The sequence below is a fragment of the Geotrypetes seraphini genome, chromosome 2 (assembly GCF_902459505.1).
Source record: "Geotrypetes seraphini chromosome 2, aGeoSer1.1, whole genome shotgun sequence".
In the NCBI taxonomy this organism is placed as follows: Eukaryota; Metazoa; Chordata; class Amphibia; order Gymnophiona; family Dermophiidae; genus Geotrypetes; species Geotrypetes seraphini.
Genome location: NC_047085.1, coordinates 480,724,882 through 480,742,804, shown reverse-complemented (window position 1 = coordinate 480,742,804; position 17,923 = coordinate 480,724,882). Strand labels below are relative to the sequence as shown.

The window sequence follows — 17,923 nt, the reverse complement described above, 5'->3', positions numbered from 1 at the left end:
GAAATTAACCATCAAGATAAGATAGCTTTCTCCTTGACATCCGAAAAATAATTTTCCAAAACCGCTGAAAGATTTTGTAGCTCGTGTTCAGTAACCAGTTTCTCACCGAAAGGTATATCATTAAGTGTGGAATTCTTTTTAGAGAAAGGTAGATAGTATGCTTTATTTATTGGTGGCAGCCCCCACTCCTGATCGGATCAGGCAGGAGGGAGCCCAACCCCTCCTGTCCTGGCGACCCCCCTACACCCACTAAAATCCCAGGCCCTCCTGACAACGATGCACCCCCCCAATGCATGCAACGATGCACCCCCCCAATGCCCCAACGATGCACCCTCCCTGAACCCCCCCATCCGCCGACCCCGTGACCCTCCTTTACCTAAAAGAAGTTGGCCGGACAGACAGATCCCAAGCCCGTCCGCCCGGCAGGCCTGCCATCTGCCAAATGGCAAACCTTAGGGTCTGATTGGGCCAGGCTCCAAAGGCCCCGCCCACAGGAGGGGCCTTAGGCACCTGGGCCAACCGGAATTGTTCCAGTTGCCTTAGGTCTCTCCTGTGGGAAGGGCTTTAGGTACATGAGAATTTCGGAGAGAGCAGGAGCCAAAAGGCCTTGAGCATGCACAGATAATCAAGGCCCAGCAGAGATCACCGGCAGGCTCTTTCGACACCAGCATGTCCTGTGGGTTGGTGCTGCGTGCCAGTGCCCGATCGTGGTAAGGGTTTGGGCGAGCGGATAGGCAATGCTGGTTCTCGGGAGTAGGGGCTCGCATATCCAGTCAATGCTTGGTGTGCGAGGCAAGATTTGTGAGTGTTTTGCTCGTCTTGCAAAACACTCGCAAACTGCGTTACTCGTAAACCGAGGTTTCACTGTATATTCAATGATATACACCTCTCCATTGGTGCTGCCTTACTGAGTTCAAAAGCAATAAATTCAGCTGTTTACACTAAAATGAGTGCCTTGTAAAGTAGTATCTCCTGGATTCAGTAATTTGTGTACAGCAGCCAGAAAAACTTCAAAAGAAAAAGCTTTAGATTCTCCCTGTGGACAAGCCTCATTATTAACCATCATCCAGGAGCTACTGTATTTAAAACTTAATTGCAATGGGTGGGGAGTGGCAATTTAATAATAAATTGATCAGGTGGTTATTTCAACTTAATTTTTAAATAAGAGCATCATTAATAAAACTGTGAAAGGGGCAATTGTGATATGACAAAAGACCCTTTTTCTCTCTTTAGTATAAAAAATAATCAGAGTTCAGTAAAGTTCCTCTGCCTTTTCATAACAGGAAATGACGTGCGTGCTTGCTGATCTTGACATTACAATGCACTTTGTCTTAGAATGTGCTCTGTGGATTGTGTTTTAACCTTCACAATCTTTCATCGTGTGGACAAAATAGCTTATGATATTAAAGTAGCCAAACGTGTAATTGCAGAAGCTGTGATTAAGAAGTAAGTGACCATCTTACATGGACAAAACAATTGAAGGGCTTGTTTCCAAAACCCGCTACATTCTAAAAGTGATTTGGAAATAAGCCCTTCAATTGCAGTAAGAAATGATCAACCTGAATTTTACATAAAACACAAAGCAAACAAGAAAATGCTTCACTTACAGTGCCACAACTGCACTGCTCCTGTCACCTGCACGCCACAAAATATCTGCAATAGCCATGAGAAGACATTTTGTCCTCTGGGCACACGAAGGCTGCAAACACCTGCTGAAATATATAAGTCAACATGACAAATTTAGATTCAGACAAATCAAAAATAGCCAAAAATTTCCACTGCAGAGTGGCAGAAACCAGTATGATGCTTGCTGATCCATGTCACAGTTTACACATGAAGACTAGTGGTCAAGAATTTTTTTTTATGGTGATCATTGTTCAGTGTGTGTTTCGCAAAAAAAAAGAAGAGAAGAGAGGAAGACACTTTGCAGAAAAAGTGAACCAGAAAAAAAGATCAAGGGTGACCTATTAGCACTAGGCTATCATAAAAAAAGCTCAGGTTAGAGATATCAGATATCTAGTTCTTGGCAAAAACAAAAAATCCAAAACAAAAAACCCTTCTGTGACTCCCTTCATAAATGTACAGATTAATAAATAAAAACTGGGCAATATTGTCCAATAATAAATTATTACTAATTTTGACAGGAGTTGCCATTCAGCATATTACTAGGAACTGGAAAGATTATACAAGACTCAATTATACCTTTTGGTGGAATTCTGTATGTCATATATACAAGATGGAAAGAGTCATTGCTTTACAAAATGGAAATTATGCTAATTTTAAAAAGATTCCGGTCCATTGATTGTATATTCAAATGATTAGACACCTTTATCTATTTGAAACATTATAATAAATAAGGGGTATAGTAGATGTTTTGCAGGAATTCATTGTTGATGTGGGGAGGGATGGGAGGGGGGGTGGAATTTTTATAATACTTAAAGAATATTGGTTAGGATTTACAAGTGATTCTGTATATTATTCATTATAACATTGTATACTTGTTGAAGAATTGAAAATGAATAAAGATTAAAAACAAAACAAAACTGGGCAATATTCAGCCTGTGGCATTCAGCATTTTTAAAACTGCTGATAGCCAGAGGCTGAATTAGACAGAGCCAGCTCAAGAGACTGTGCCCTCCCCCGATCTGGTATCTCTCTCCTCCTCCCCCCACCCCAACTTGTGATCCAGAGTCTCCCTCTCTCTCTGGACCAGGTGAGGCACTGGCTCAGGGCACTAATGATAAAGGTTGCCAAAATCTCAGTCCGGTATCTAGAAGTTTGAACGTAGACTGGACCGTGGACTGGAATTTTGTTGCCCTTTATCACTGGCACCCTGGACCAAGGCTTCACTGTATTCTTAGATTGAGCCGGCCCTGGATATCCGAATCTTCAGTGCTGGCTGATATTCTGAATATCAACAGAAGCCACACGTCTCCATCTACAGGCTTTCCTGACACTAGATGGACAGAGCTGCAGCAGTTAGATGGGATATTCAACAGCACTGCCCAAGTAAGGAGGGTAGTTATTAAGATGTGGTAAAATCTGGACTTTAACCACTGCAGGAGTGACTGACCTTGCAAGCAGTGTTATTCATACTGCCTGAGAGCAGCCACAGCCTGATGATCCTGAGCCACATCTTAAAGGGGCCAGCCAATAATAACTGAACTGCCTCTTCCTGCAAAGCCCCCTGAGCCAACATAGAGTGGTGGGCGAGGCTTTGGTCACCTTGTCGGGCAGACTGGATAAACCATGAGGGTTTTTTTCTGCTATCATTTACTATGTTACATGCTCCTCTTCCGATGCCTCTCTCAGCATATACTAACCCCAGGGCCTCCGTATCCACATATGACCTAAAGATCCCCTCTGATAAGAACATAAGAGTAGCCCATTCTCACAGTGGCCAATCCAGGTCCCTAGTACCTGGCCAAAACCCAAAGAGTAGCAACATTCCATGCTACTGATCCAGGGCAAGCAGTGGCTTCCCCTGTGTCTTCTCAATAACAGACTATAGACTTTTCCTCCAGGAAATTGTCCAAACCTTTCTTAAAACCAGCTACGCTATCCACTCTTACCACAACTCTGGCAATGCGTTCCAGAGCTTAACTATTCTCTGAGTGAAAAAATATTTCCTCCTATTTGTTTTAAAAGTATTTCCCTATAACTTAATCAAGTGTTCTCTAGTGAAAAATCGATCCACTTGTACCCGTTCTACTCCACTCAGGATTTTGTAGACTTCAATCATATCTCCCCTCAGCCGTCTCTTTTCTAAGCTGAAGAGCCCTAACCTTTATAGCCCCACCCCCCAATTCCTTTCCTTTCTTGAAAAAACTAGTGAGGATTCAGTGCAGATGGGGCATCATTCCTGCCAGTGTTAGGTTCAAAATGGAACCAGCAATATCTTGTGATTCTACTGCTAGGGGTCAAGGTGTCATATATAAGGGCATTTTGAAGCCAGTGCCAGCAAGGCAACTGGGAAACACTATTGCCTCTTCCCACTAGACTCCAAGGATTATTCAAGGTAGATCCAGTAGGAGGGCTTCTGGTTTACAGGTTAAGCCTTCTTTTTCCTATCCTCCTCCCTGAAAATCTGGTCATCCCTCGCTCCCTCCTTCAGTCAGTCCATCATCTCTCTCCACCCTATCCCCAGGCCCAATTTCTCTTTCCTGTCTCCACATTTTGCTCCCTGCTGATTCAGCATTACTCCCTCACAGTGCTGTAAATGTTACGTGGATTGCCAGCAGGAGCTGCATGAAGACAGCCTTTGGTCAGCCCTTGGGTCTTCCCTCTGTTACAATTTCCTGGAACATGATAAATGACATTAATGACTAAATTAAGGAAATAATGCACAAATTTGGGTGCAAAAAAAAGCGTGCTCAGAGTTAGGCACTGTTTATAGAATATTGCATAGCATCGGGATCTCTACCCAACTTTGAGCACGAGGACTTACACTAACTGAAACCTGGTGTAAATCCCCGCACTTAAGTTAGACGTGGTTCCCCTGAATTCCATTAACACCATGCATCTTTAGTGAATGTCCCTGAGCTGACCATGTCCCTCCCATGGAGATGCCCTCCTTTCAGCTGCATGCTAAAATATTTATGCCTAGCAAGATGCGCATAGATCAAAATTGTTGCCAAGTAGCGCCAGTAATTGATTGCTAGCACCTAATTATTGGCATTACCAGGCTTGTTACTCAATTAAATTGCCTGTGCAATTTTAAGCACCATTTATAAAATTTGAGGGTAAACATTTACAGGAGAACAGGGAAGAAAAGAGAGAGCAAGAGTAATTGCCAGATCCATGGGGAGGGGAATGCAGAGAGGGAATAGACAGAATACAGAATGAGCCTGGGGGGAGAGGGAGTGATGCTGGACTGAGGAGAGGGCGGAAGAGCTGAAGCAAGTTGGCTCAGCACACCATAATCCCCTGAGCTAGTCCTGCTCTTCTACTTGCTTACACCCCTTTGAATATTTAGCACACAAAATATAGGGTAGATTGTCTTAGTATAGGTACAGATCTAGACTACAATTATGACGGGCAGTATAAAAAGATTAGGTTCTTACCTTGCATATATCTTTTCTAGTAGATTGGTGTGTCATTCTGGACAGATGGGTAATCCCCCCCCCCTGCTCACAAGCCATGCAGAAGGAATCCATTCCAGCTTTTCAACACCACCTCTTTCACCAGAGGGTTCTGCTGCCCACTTCAGTTTATACCAAAGCAGGCGATAGCCTATATATAGAAACACATGCGAATGAGGGGTACGAGGAAAACTCCCCAAACTACAACTCCGTTCTGCTCCGTTCTGTGCAGATCACTCATCCAAAATGGCTCTCGAGGCTATGATGGGAACTCACGGCAGCCATTTTGGATCAGTGATCTACATGGGGCAAAAGCATAGGAAGATCGCTCCTGCCCTGAAAGACCGCTAGACCACCAGGTAAGGTCAGGGGAGGTCCGGGAGGTGGGGTGATTCTGGTTTTAGGAAATTGTGAATTATCGAAATCACAAGTCCTAAAACTGTGAATCAGGAGGGGCAAGTATAGTTTATGTTGTTAACTCCTCTTTAGTTTTTAGATATTTAGGTTTAGAAAGGTTAAATTCCTTTTAAGTCTTCTGTCTCTGATGTTGCTTTTTCAGTTGAATATGGGCATTTGGCTTCTGACTACACTGTGATCAGACCAGCAATCTGCCCCTCTTTTAGCAAGAATGACCCTCTGTCTGACAATAGTAAAGTTTAGATGAAACTCAGTAAAATCAAAAAGATTGATTTGCTGTAGTCTAGATCAGTGTTCTTCAACCACCGGTCCATAGACCGGTGCTGGTCCACAGAAATTTCCTGCTGGTCCGCAGGGTCAGCACATGCATCGGGCTCGAGACAGTGTTCTTCAGCCGCCAGTCAGCAGTGCGATCGATGCGGCCTTATCTTTGGGCCGGCTCCCTCTTTCTCACTGCTGCGTTGTACAAAGCCGCAGGCAGTGGCTCCTACGCCTGAACCGGAAGCCTTCTCTCTGACATCAGAGGGAAGGCTTCCAGATGAAGCATGGGATGTGCAAGGAGCTGCTGCCCGCAGCTTTGTGCACTGCAGCAGTGAGGAAGAGGAAACCAGCTTGAAGATAATACTGGGGGTGGCATAAAACGGCCAGGCAGGAGCAGGCCAGAAAGTAAAGCACAGCATGGAGGGAGGGAGACAACAAAAGGTAGGGGGAATGATTTTATTTTTTAATTTAGTGATTGAATAATCAATTTTGAGAATTTACATCTGCTGTCTGTATTTTACACTTTTCAGGAAGAAATGCATTTGTTTCTTTTTCTCTGGGGGTTGTACTGCATGCAGAGTCTTGCATCTTAGGGTTTGTTTGTATATATTAGTACTTTTAGTTTTTGGTCCCGTATTTGCATGGAGTTATCTGTTTTCTGGTAGGAATGAATGTTGAGAAGCATTCAGTGTGCTTTGTGTAGTTTAATTTTGTGGCTAACCATTGTGTTGTTAATAAGATTATATTATGTGTGTGTATATATATGAAAAATGAATGGAAAAAATGGTGTTACAATTAGTACTATTATGGGGCGGGGTCTGGGGTGGAGATGGATGGGGTCTGGCCCACGACTTAGCCCAGTGCTCTTCAACTGCTGGTCCACAAAATAATTATTTTATTTCCGCCGGTCCATAGGTGTCAAAAGGTTGAAGAACACTGGTCTAGATGATGTCATTATTTGGAATGGATATATTTTTATACTTGTTTGGCTGTGTAGAGCAGTTTTGAATTTGGGCCTGTGCACACATGCAGTCAGACATAATTGTAAAAGGTGCAACAAAATCTATTAACTCAGTAACCTGAATCCTGTTACATTACAGGGTCAGGTGAAGGAAAATAGTTTCTTAATTCAAAGGCAAAACTCTTGAGATGGGTCTGTGGATACAGGACTCAAGACACAGTCCGTGGTTTGTGATTGCCATGCCCCAAACACAGTCTTGCAACAGTCTTTCTCCAGTCAGGTAACACAGTCTGGTTCTAGCTAGACCCCAGAACAAGACTCGCAAGTGTTCAGCAAAAGAAGTTGGCTTACCTCAGCCAAGAAGAGTATCTAGTGGTTGCAGTCAAGGGATATACTGGAGGGCGCTGCTTCCTTCCACTCCCTAAGACTCCTTAACCCAGCTCTGGCCCTGGCTCTTATACTTTCTGGTAGCTGCTTTCCTGAGTCCACCCATCCCATGTCACTTCCTCCTAAGGAGGAGCTACATATGTTAAAGTGGCACTCACACTTTGAAGGAGTATTCACCAGGGGGAGTGGTAGCACAGAAACATGAACATGATGGCAGATAAATGCCGAATGGTGCATCCAGTCTGCCCTTCTACAATATCCGCTATCTCCCTAAGTGATCCCACGTGCCTGTCCCATGCTATCTTGAATTCTGATACAGTCTTCATTGCCCCCACCTCCATTGGGAGATTATTCTACCACCCTTTCTGTAAAGAAGTATTTTCTTACATTACTCCTGAGCCTATCATCTCTTAACTTCATCCTATGCCCTCTCCTTCCATAGTTTTCCTTCATTTGAAAAAGATTCACCTGTACATTAACACCATGGAGATATTTAAACATCTCTATTATATCCCCCATCTCCAGTATCCTATAGACTCCTTTACAGTATGCTGTTAGTGATTGCAAGTTGTGTTCTGTGCATTTGGACAGAAGCATTAGGCCTGTAGTGTTGGCTCAGCCAATGCCATGATGTTCCACCCTTCAACTCCAGGAAGCTACATCACACCCATAGGTGCCAGCTCTGTGGGTGTTGTGGGTGCTTCAGCATCCCCAGTATTGAGAGAACGCCCTTTCACTGTGCCCCACGAGGAACAGTTTGTTTTGAGTTAGCACCTCCAATAATTTTGAAAAACTGGCTCCTATGCCTTGAAGTATCAATTTATCATTATGAGGAACATCTTTTATGGCTTTTTTGTTTTCCTAACTTTACCTAGATAGCGGACTGAATATCACCGCTAACCAAGTAACTAGAAACTTCACCCAGGCTTTGTTCCCAGAATTCCCCACCACAGTGCTGGGGCAGTCAAATAATTTCCAGCATCTGAAAGTCCATGAGTGGCCCTGGTGAGCAGCACTAATCCAGATAGGAGCTGTTCCTATCTGTTTTTGTTTTATAAATCTTTATTCATTTTCTTATGTTACAACAAGTGTTTCAAATAAACTTATTAGAAACTTGAATATACACACTTGATTACCTTACATATTAATATTAATTTTAACATTTCATTAGAAAATTAATATTATATATAGTTATAATATTATGCAAGATATCTAAATCAATATACTTCTTATTTAATATAATAATCCCACACCCCTCCCTCCCTCCCAAACAATAATATATAAAATCAACTTTATTGAGAATTCATTCAATTATTGGTATAGTATATAATAATCAGAAATAAAATCCCACCCCAATCCCCTCTAATCAAAAATCTTATCATGGGAAAATTTTTTATCATTCTTTACAGAAATCAGTTAGCTGTTCCTATCTGGATAAGTGCCTCTGAATATTACACTCAAAATATAAATGTTTTATACTGCATGAGGTTCTGTTAGAGCTTATTTATCACAAAAATAACTTTTCTATAAAACTTACCTACTATCAGTACATTCTTCAAACAGAAGCTTTTGCAGGAAACAGCCTTGAACTACTGCCAAAACTCCGCAAGGACCACCCTAAAATAAATAATGTGAAATGATTGGACAAACAAGCTGGCATAGAATACTAGGTGCAAGTTCAAAGAGACTCCACCAACTTGAAATACAGCCACTTTTAAAAGCCTTCACATTTTTGTCTATGCGAGAGTGATCTGGCTTATAATATTTTTATCTTCTTTTTGAATTCATTTAAATCCTAATTACCCTGATTTTGCCTTATCTGTCTTGTCAGGAAAGATTTACCAATTCTCTCTTCATGCTGCTGGAAGCATACCAACTTGCAGTAATTTACGGGGATATGGTCTATCGGTCAAGGCAATGAGATAAGAGAACTCTTAAGACATGTTACCCTAAAGTAATTGACTTTACTGTATTAGTTACTATATGACTGCATCAGGCTTCCAAGAAGGTATTTGAGTAACCTCAACAAAGCAATAATGGTACTTTGGGCTTCCAAGAGATTAGGTGATGTGGTTAGGCAGATCATGGTTAAAATCCAAACATTAACAAACATGGGGAGGCTAGATCTCAAGGGCTCCTTTTACAAAGGTGCGCTAGCGTTTTTAGCACACGCACCGGATTAGCACGCACCAAAAAACTACCGCCTGCTCAAGAGGAAGCGGTAGTGGCTAGCACGCTATTCCGCCTGTTAAGGCCCTAACGCACCTTTGTAAAAGGAGCCCATAGTAAATGATGACAAAAAAAGACCCTCATGGTTCATCCAGTCTGCCCAACAAAGTAGCCAGTCATGCCTGCCACTCTGTGCAGGCCCTATTCACCCATGTTTAAGTGCGGGTTGTGAAGTCAGCACCATGCATACCATTTAGGCTTCCAAACATAATGGGGATGATACGCGGTTATAACCAAGACTCCAAGTATCGCTGACAGTATTCAACTCACCAGTCAAGATGCCTTATCCCAACCTCCCCCTAAGCTGCACAGCACTCCAACTTGCAATTTTTGACAAAAAATGATCTAACACACTGGAGTTTTCAAAAATTCACCTTTATCTCGCCATTCGCAGGACACAGACTGTAGAAGTTTGTCCAACATCAGCTTCTGTTCCCCCATCTGTACATGTATGCTACTAATATTTATTTGAATGCAAACTACTGTCACCCTTGGTGGCGAGAGATGAGAGATCAAATAGTATAAACATTTTTCAACAGTAGCTTCACAATGTTTAATGGCTTTGGGAACCATTATGGTAATAAACCATGGAAAAAGGCATGTGTCTTGGATTAAGTGTTGCTAAGAATAAAAGTAAACGATGACAAGGCCTGAAATGGTCTACCAGTGGAAGTAGTGAAGGCAGCACATGAAACCGCATATTATAAACCGCTTAGATTAACTGTGGTTGTATTGGGGGGTATATCAAATAAATCGAAACTTAAAACACATTTTTGGCATCTTTGGGATAGATATGAAGGTGGTAGAAAATGGGTTGAAAGATCAGCTAAAACACTTTGAGAGTGAGAGAGAGTGGGAAAACCACTGTTAGGACGCAAGTGGAAATCTATCTAGGTGATATTAAGCCTGCAGCAAGCAGTCTTTAGAAAAGCTGAATCAAGGCATTATTGTCCTTTCACCAGAAAAATATGAGTCCTTGGTTACTGCCATCATCAGGATTTCCACAATCTGTTTTTCTTTGAATTCATTGTGTTTATGAATATAAAAATATATATTTATGTATTTTATATTAACATCTGTGCAATTTTATACGTATTTATGTTTCTTCATGTTTTAGCTTTCCACACACAGAGCCCCAAACATGGTTTCATTTTTTAATTATATAAATGTTATTTTTTATTGCCATATTTTCTTTTTATTATTTTGTCCCATTATAAGTATTTTTATTGATACTGGGTACTTTGGATGTTTATATTTTGCTTTTTCAACTTTTAGTGATTCAATGACATCATACAATATAGCTGCCGTTTTTGTGCAATTTCTTGACCATTTGATAACACTTTTGTTTAAAAATTGCATTTTTAAGGTTGCCATCAGTCAAGGATTGTAGTGCTATAATCAGCTTTTAACTTTATAATTCTCAGAAATGTATTTGTTTCAATTTTAAATTGCTCCGACACTCATTGGAATTCTATGAGTGTCAAAGTGGCTTAGTAAAAGTATGTGTGTGTGTGGGGGGGGGGGGGGGTAACTAGCTGCTGTTTGAGCATGTCAGTTTCTTTACTGGCTTTTCTGAGCATAAAAATTATGCCAGTTTGAAAGAAGATACTCTGATTTGTAAGTACAGTTTTTATCTTCTTTATCCTGTTTTTATGTTCCCAAATTGTGCCCGGTATTCAGTTATTTATTTTCACAGTGAATAAGAATTGAGTGTTGCATTCCTGTTTTTAGGCTTTGAGGATTGAAAGTGCTAAATGGAAGGGGTTGTGTTTGTCTATCCCCTGCAAGTACTGTATATACTCAAATATAAACCGGGATTTGGGGGCCAAAAAATTGTTCCAAAAATGAGGGTCCCGGTTTATATTCGGGCCAGTGCTCAGCACCCACCCAATCCCCTCCCAGACTTATTGCAGACATCTGCCAGGCCACCAGGCTCTGCACCCTGTCCCCCCTATCTGCCCATCTTATCTCCTCTGCTGCTGGAATCCCTGGTGGTCCAGAGGTGTAGCGGGCAGGAGCAAGCTTCCCACGCTCCTGCCCCACAGCTAACCTAGTTGGCAGGTCGCTGCTGTGAGTTCTGGCATCAGCCGCTGAGAGGTACCGAGCAGGAGCACGCTTTGGCGCCTCTGCTGCTCAGCACTGAGCGGCTTCTTGAATGGCTCCTACGAATTCTTGCTGAGCGGCTTACTGAATGGATCCTGCGAATTCTCGCAAGAATTTGTAGGAGCCATTCAGGAAGCTGCTCAGTGCTGAGCAGCAGCGGCAGTGCCAAAAAGCGCTCCTGCTCGGTACCGCTCAGCTGGAATTCATGGCAACAGACTGACCGTGTTAGCAGCGGGACAGGAGCGCGGAAAGCTCACTCTTACCCGCTACACCTCTGGATCATCAGGGATTCCAGCGGCAGAGGAAGTACAATGGATAGGGCAGGGAGGGGGGAAAGGGTGGCGAGCCTGTGAGGGAGGGAGGGAGGGAGGGAAGTGGGCTGGGTGCAGAGCCTGGCAAGGAGGGAGGGAAGGGGGCTGTGTGCAGTGCCTGGCAGGGAGGAGGCTGGGTGCAGAGCCTGACAGAGGATGGAGGGAAGGGGGCTGAATGCAGTGCCTGGAAGGGCAGGGCACTTGAATATTAAGCCACCCAACTTATATTCAAATCAACCATTTTTCCTCCTTTCCTCCAAGGTCCCTCTCCCAATCCGTGCATATCAGCCTCTCACTTCCCAGTATATATAGTTCCTTCCGATTATTAATCCCCTAATGCATTATGAGCGTTCATTGGCTCATTACTCAATGAAATCATGCACACAAATTGGGCATGTGCACAAATTTTGAGTACCATATAGAGAATTTGGGAAAAGTGTGCAAGTAAAATGTAAAATGTACCCATGGATTTGGCCCAATTCATAATCATAGAATCATTTCAGAATCATATATGCAGTTTAAAAATAAATGCTTTATCTTTTGATCACAACAAATGGCACTGCTAAGACTGATGTAAGTCAACCTATGAAGTAATTTTGCTTTGCTCATCTTAAAATACCCTAAGGAATCTTAAAAGAAATGAATACAGGCAGGAAAGAAATGAACTGTTTATAGTTCACTAGGAATTGCTGTTTACCTTTTTTTGTACAATTCCGTATTTTAGCTGAGGTCTGTCACTAAATGTAAAACTTTGCATCTTCCATTCCCCATTGAAGCAACGAAGGCTTGAACCAAACAGAAGAGTTTTCATATCCTTAAAAATACACAAAACAATTTTATAGTTCTTGAAAGCAAATGGATCAAACATAACATAACAATCAGCTTGTATACATTACATTACATTAGTGACTTCTATTCCGCCTGTACCTTGCAGTTCTAGGCAGATTAAAAAAGATCTAACTGGACATTTCCAAAAAATACTATCATGTCCCAGGACCATGAAGTTCTATGCGGTTAACAAAAGATTATAGTAATGTATACAATTTGCATGCACAATCTGAGTAATGAACTAATTAGTGCCAATAATTGGGCACTAATTAGTTCATTTTTCTAGATGCTTTTCTAAAAAGAAGTGCATGTAAATTCTTATGCATGGATCGGAGAAGGGGGTATGGCTATATGAGGGGCATAGGCATTGTGGTTAGAGCTAAAGCTTTAACACCCTGAGGTTATGGGTTCAAACCCTGCGCTGCTTCTGTGACCCTGGGCAAGTCCTGTGACCCTGGGCAGGTACATTATATAGATTGTGAGTTCACCAGGACAGATAGGGAAAATGCTTGAATTACCTGTACGTAAACCACTTTGAGTGTGGTTGTAAAACTACAAAAAGGTGATATACAAGTCCCTTATCCCTTTCCCTGATGTCATAATGCTTCATTCCATCAATGCCTAAGAGCCAACCTTATAAGTGATGGCACAATGGCTTCATTGTTCTATCCTTGGCTCACTTCTGATATTGTATTGGAGGAGAGTATGGCTAGTGGTTAGAGCTACAGTTTCAGCACCCTGAGGTTGTGGGTTCAAACCCTGTGTTGCTCCCTGGGACCCTGGGCAAGTCACTTAAGGGCAAAATCTATATGAAGCAACCAAAAGTTAGGTGCCTAATTAGGCACTGTTCAGCGCGATTCAAGTAAAATTGGGTGCTGTTTAATGAATCACGCTGAGCGGAACCTATTTTGGAGGCGCCCCAGAAATAGGCCAGCTCTAGGCACAATCAAAAGTTAGGCTCCTAGTTGAGCGCATAAGCACACTTAAGAGCGGTGATTCTGTAAGAAGACACCTAACATGTAGCCACGCCCACGCCTAACGTGCATAGCGCGTATTTTATTGAAGGCCGCCTAAATTTTTAGAGGTGCCTTGTTACAGAATCGCGCTTTCTTGATAGGCGCCTAGGTTTCAATCATTGCTGATTAAAAAGCTTAATTGAGCTTGTTATTCAATTTAGATAGGCGCCTATCTAGTTGGGTGCCTCCAAAATAGGTGCCTAACTTTAGGCGCTGGTTACAGAATTTGGCCTTAATCCTCCATTGCCCCAGGTACATTAGATAGACTGTGAGCCCACTTGGACAGAGGCTTGAAGTACCTGTATGTAAACTGCTTTGAGTGTGGTTTTATAACTACAAAAAGGTGGTATACAAATCCCAATCCCTTTCTCTTCCCCTAATTTTGGCACGAGGTTTCAACTGATTTAGGCGTGAATCCTGGTGCTTTTCTACAAGTGGTACCTAACTTTAAACTAAACTAAACTAAACTAAACCTTAAGCTTATATATTGCATCTTCTTTATAAGGATAGAGCTCGGCACAGTTTACAAGAGTACACCAACATATAATTGTGCCCCTACACTATTATTTATTTATTTGTTTTATATTAGGATCATCAGAGGTTTCCAAGGTGAGCCTCATAAGTTTAGGTTTATTTATGTTTATTAAAAAATTGTAACCGCACTTCGATTTTTCAACAGCATAGTGTACATAATATATAAAAACAAAAAAACGCCTTTTAAAATAGGAAAGCAAAGACAAAGCAAAAATAAATAATTTTTTAAAAAATTTAAGTCTTGTTTAAATAGTTGCCAAAAAGAAACAGGATCCTAAGTCACTGATCATCTCATAAAAATGCTAAACCAAAAAGGTGTGTCTTTAACCATTGATCTGAATTTTACATAGGATAACTCAGAACAAATAATGACTGGAAGGGAATTCCACAGTTGAGGAACTGCTGCCAAAAAGGCAGACTTCTGAATAGATGCTAGAAGTACCAAATGAACAGCAGGTAAGGCAAGTTGGTGAGCAGTCAATGAATCTAAACAACGAGAAGGCTTATAGGGAACTAATAATTTCCCTAAATAGTCTGGTGGACCTGATTGTAATCGCGCTTTCTTGATAGGCATAAGATGAAATTTTACAGGAAGCAAATGATATTCCTTCAATTAATCCAAAACACTGCCATAAAAGTCATAACTAATTCCAAAAAATACAATCATGTCACCTCTCACTTAAAAAAAGCTCATTGGCTCCCAATTCCCCATAGAATAACTTATAAAATAGACATCTTCACATTCTAAACTCTACAATCCAATGAACCCACTTTCATTGATAGAATCCTTATCCCCTATGATCCTCCCACAGCTCTGAGATCCACCTCTCAACATCTTCTCCACGTCCCCTCCTTAAAAATTTTCAGCACTCGTTCAACCACCTCTTTCTTGGTTACAGACCCCTCACTCTGGAACTCTCTACTAAATACCCTGAGGGTAGAACAAAACTTAGACAAATTCAAAGGAGGACTAAAGTGTTTCCTTTTTAAAGACTCCTTTGAGTAATATCATCTTCCTTTTACCTCATACTTTTCTTACACTCTCTCTACTTCCAGCCTCCTTATCAAAGAGGACCTTCTCCCTCTCCCTGCTCGTGTTTCTTCCCTCTATATTTTTGCTTTTCCTCCAAATATTGTATTTCACTAAAACTTACCTTTTCTTTTTATTTTAAGTCCTTAATTTGTCCTGTCTATATGTCCTTGTATATCTCTCCTTTGTTTTTAATATTGTAAAACACTTAGAATTCATGATAGGTGTTTCAACAAATTTTAATAAAACTTGGATCTTCGAGCATTAACAAGGACTCTGATAGCAGTATTTTGGATAGTTTGCAGTTTCTTAATCAAAACTGATGGCAATTCAACATAAACAATGTTTCAATAGTCTAATTTGGAAGTGACTAGAGCGCTGCCTTTGACACTATCGACCACCACCTCCTCTTATCCAGACTCTGTGACCTCGGAATCAAGGACTCTGCCCTCCAGTGGTTCACCTCCTTCCTTCACCAAAGAACCCAAACAGTCCTACTAGGGCCACACAAATCTGACCCCAAACCTATCAAATACGGTGTTCCCCAAGGCGCCCTTCTATCCCCCCTCCTATTTAACCTCTACATCAGACCTGTCATTGATATAGCCCAGAAGTGCAACATTAAAATCCACTCCTACGCCGATGACATCCAGCTACTCCTCCCACTAGGCGAAAACCGATCATCCCAAATCGCCAACCTCCAACTCTGCCTTTCTGACATGAAAACCTGGATGACAAACAACAAACTACAGCTGAACGCCTCCAAGACCGAACTCTTATGGATCAAGAAAAAAAGTATCAAATACACACGCCCAAACACTATCATGGGATTCCACCTCACTAACAGCGGCAGATCAGGTACGCAGCCTAGGAATAACATTAGATGGCCACCTGTCCCTGTCCATCCACATATCTCAAGTAGTTTCCACCTCCTACTACCTCCGCCAACTAAGAAGGATCAAACCCTACATCTCCAAAACAGACCTAGCCCAACTCCTCTACACCTATGTTCTCTCCAGGATAGATTACTGCAACTCCCTATTTAATGGAGAGGCCAGCGTGTACAAAATGCAGCAATCGCCTCCTACACAACCTCAACTATCACGACCCCCATCTCCCCAGCCCTCCACACAGAGCAATGGTTCCCGATCAACAAATGCTGCGCATTCAAGGCCCTGGTAAGAACATAAGAACATAAGCAGTGCTTCTACTGGGTCATACCAGAGGTCCATCACGCCAAGCAGTCCGCTCACGCGGCGGCCCATCAGGTCCAGGACCTGTATAGTAATCCTTTATCTATACCAAGGATAGGGAACGCCGGTCCTCAAGAGCCGTATTCCAGTCGGGTTTTCAGGATTTCCCCAATGAATATGCATGAGATCTATTTGCACGCACTGCTTTCAATGCATATTCATTGGGGAAATCCTGAAAACCTGACTGGAATATGGCTCTCGAGGACCAGAGTTCCCCACCCCTGATCTATACCCTTCTATCCCCTTTTCCTTCAGGAAATTATCTAATCCCTTCTTGAACCCCCAAACCGTACTCTGTCCTATCACACCCTCTGGACACGTATTCCAGGTGTCCACCACCCTTTGGGTGAAGAATAATTTCCTAGCATTGGTTCTGAATCTGTTCCCTTTTAATTTTTCCAAATGCCCTCTCGTTCTTGTAGCTTTCGAGGTTCATTAGTTTTTATTGAATATTATAAGAAATTTACAGAAAGCAGTTCAAACACACAAAATCTGAATAAGACACAATGGTGTAGAAAAAGTCTATGTCTACAATCATTTACATACAACCAGATTAATAAAAAGAATCCAGGGTATTTGTAACTGCTAATAGAAGATATATGAAAGGCAGAAAAGCAGGGAAAGTGAAATAAGAGAGAGGGAAAGAAAGAGGGAGAAAAAGAAAAAGAGAGAGATAGATAGATAGAGAGGCAGAAGTGTCTACTGGTTAGAATGAACATATGAATCTAAGAATGACCAAGGTGATTTATTTCGCATCATGTTTCTGGAGAGTCGAGAAATCATGTTTTTCTCATATGCATAAGATTCAAATTTGTGATACATGCTCAGAGAGTTCCACCAAAAGGTGTAGTCAAGTAGCGAGGATGATTTCCAATTTTTTAGAATATGCATAAGAGCTGTTACAAACATGGCATCAATGAGTTTAGGTGGGCAGTTTGTTTGTGCGAAACAAGGGTGTTGAGAACGAAGAATTACAATGTCCATGGAAATCTCTTCTGAACACTTAGTAATAGATTTTATAGTGTCCCAAATACGAATCCAGAAGGAGTGAACTATAGTGCAATGAAAAAGCATGTGATCAAGAGTTCCAGACTCTTTCAAACAATTCCAGCAGTTGGAGTCTTGTTTTAGCTTCGCTTTCCACATGCGAAATGGGGTCCATACTGCATTCCACATAACGAAGAACATTGATTGCGAGACTCTGGAAGATAGAAGAGGACGGTTTGTAGAGGACCAGAAAAGTTCCCAATCTATATCAGAAAGCGTAGTCTGCTCTTGTAGATTTCGAACATTTGAAGAATCTGTCCCTCTCCACTTTCTCCTTGCCCTTCATGGTAATAGCTCATAAAAGAATCTACGCAACCACCCCAGCCTACATAGGATCCAAGTTAAGTCTGTACACCCCCATCTGCCTCCTCTGCTCTGAAACGGAAAACGCCTATGCATCCCACCAGGAAGGTCTCTCCTGTCAGAAACTGCCCACAAACTCTCCTAAAGCCACTTCATCCCCAA

The 17,923-nt window shown here is 41.9% G+C and overlaps 1 protein-coding gene across 4 annotated transcripts in view; it reads right to left on the bottom strand.

Moving 5' to 3' along the window:
- MINDY4 (MINDY lysine 48 deubiquitinase 4) overlaps window positions 1-17,923 on the bottom strand; it is a 210,635-nt gene that overhangs the window by 100,340 nt on the left and 92,372 nt on the right. For 3 of the 4 annotated variants that reach the window (XM_033931765.1, XM_033931766.1, XM_033931768.1), the window contains exons 8-10: window positions 12,448-12,564; window positions 8,645-8,724; window positions 1,608-1,712 (exon numbers count right to left, since the gene is read on the bottom strand). In XM_033931765.1, coding sequence (XP_033787656.1) covers window positions 1,608-1,712; window positions 8,645-8,724; window positions 12,448-12,564 — 302 coding nt within the window. The remainder of the gene's footprint in view (window positions 1-1,607; window positions 1,713-8,644; window positions 8,725-12,447; window positions 12,565-17,923) is intronic. The other variant, XM_033931767.1, reaches the window with a different exon arrangement.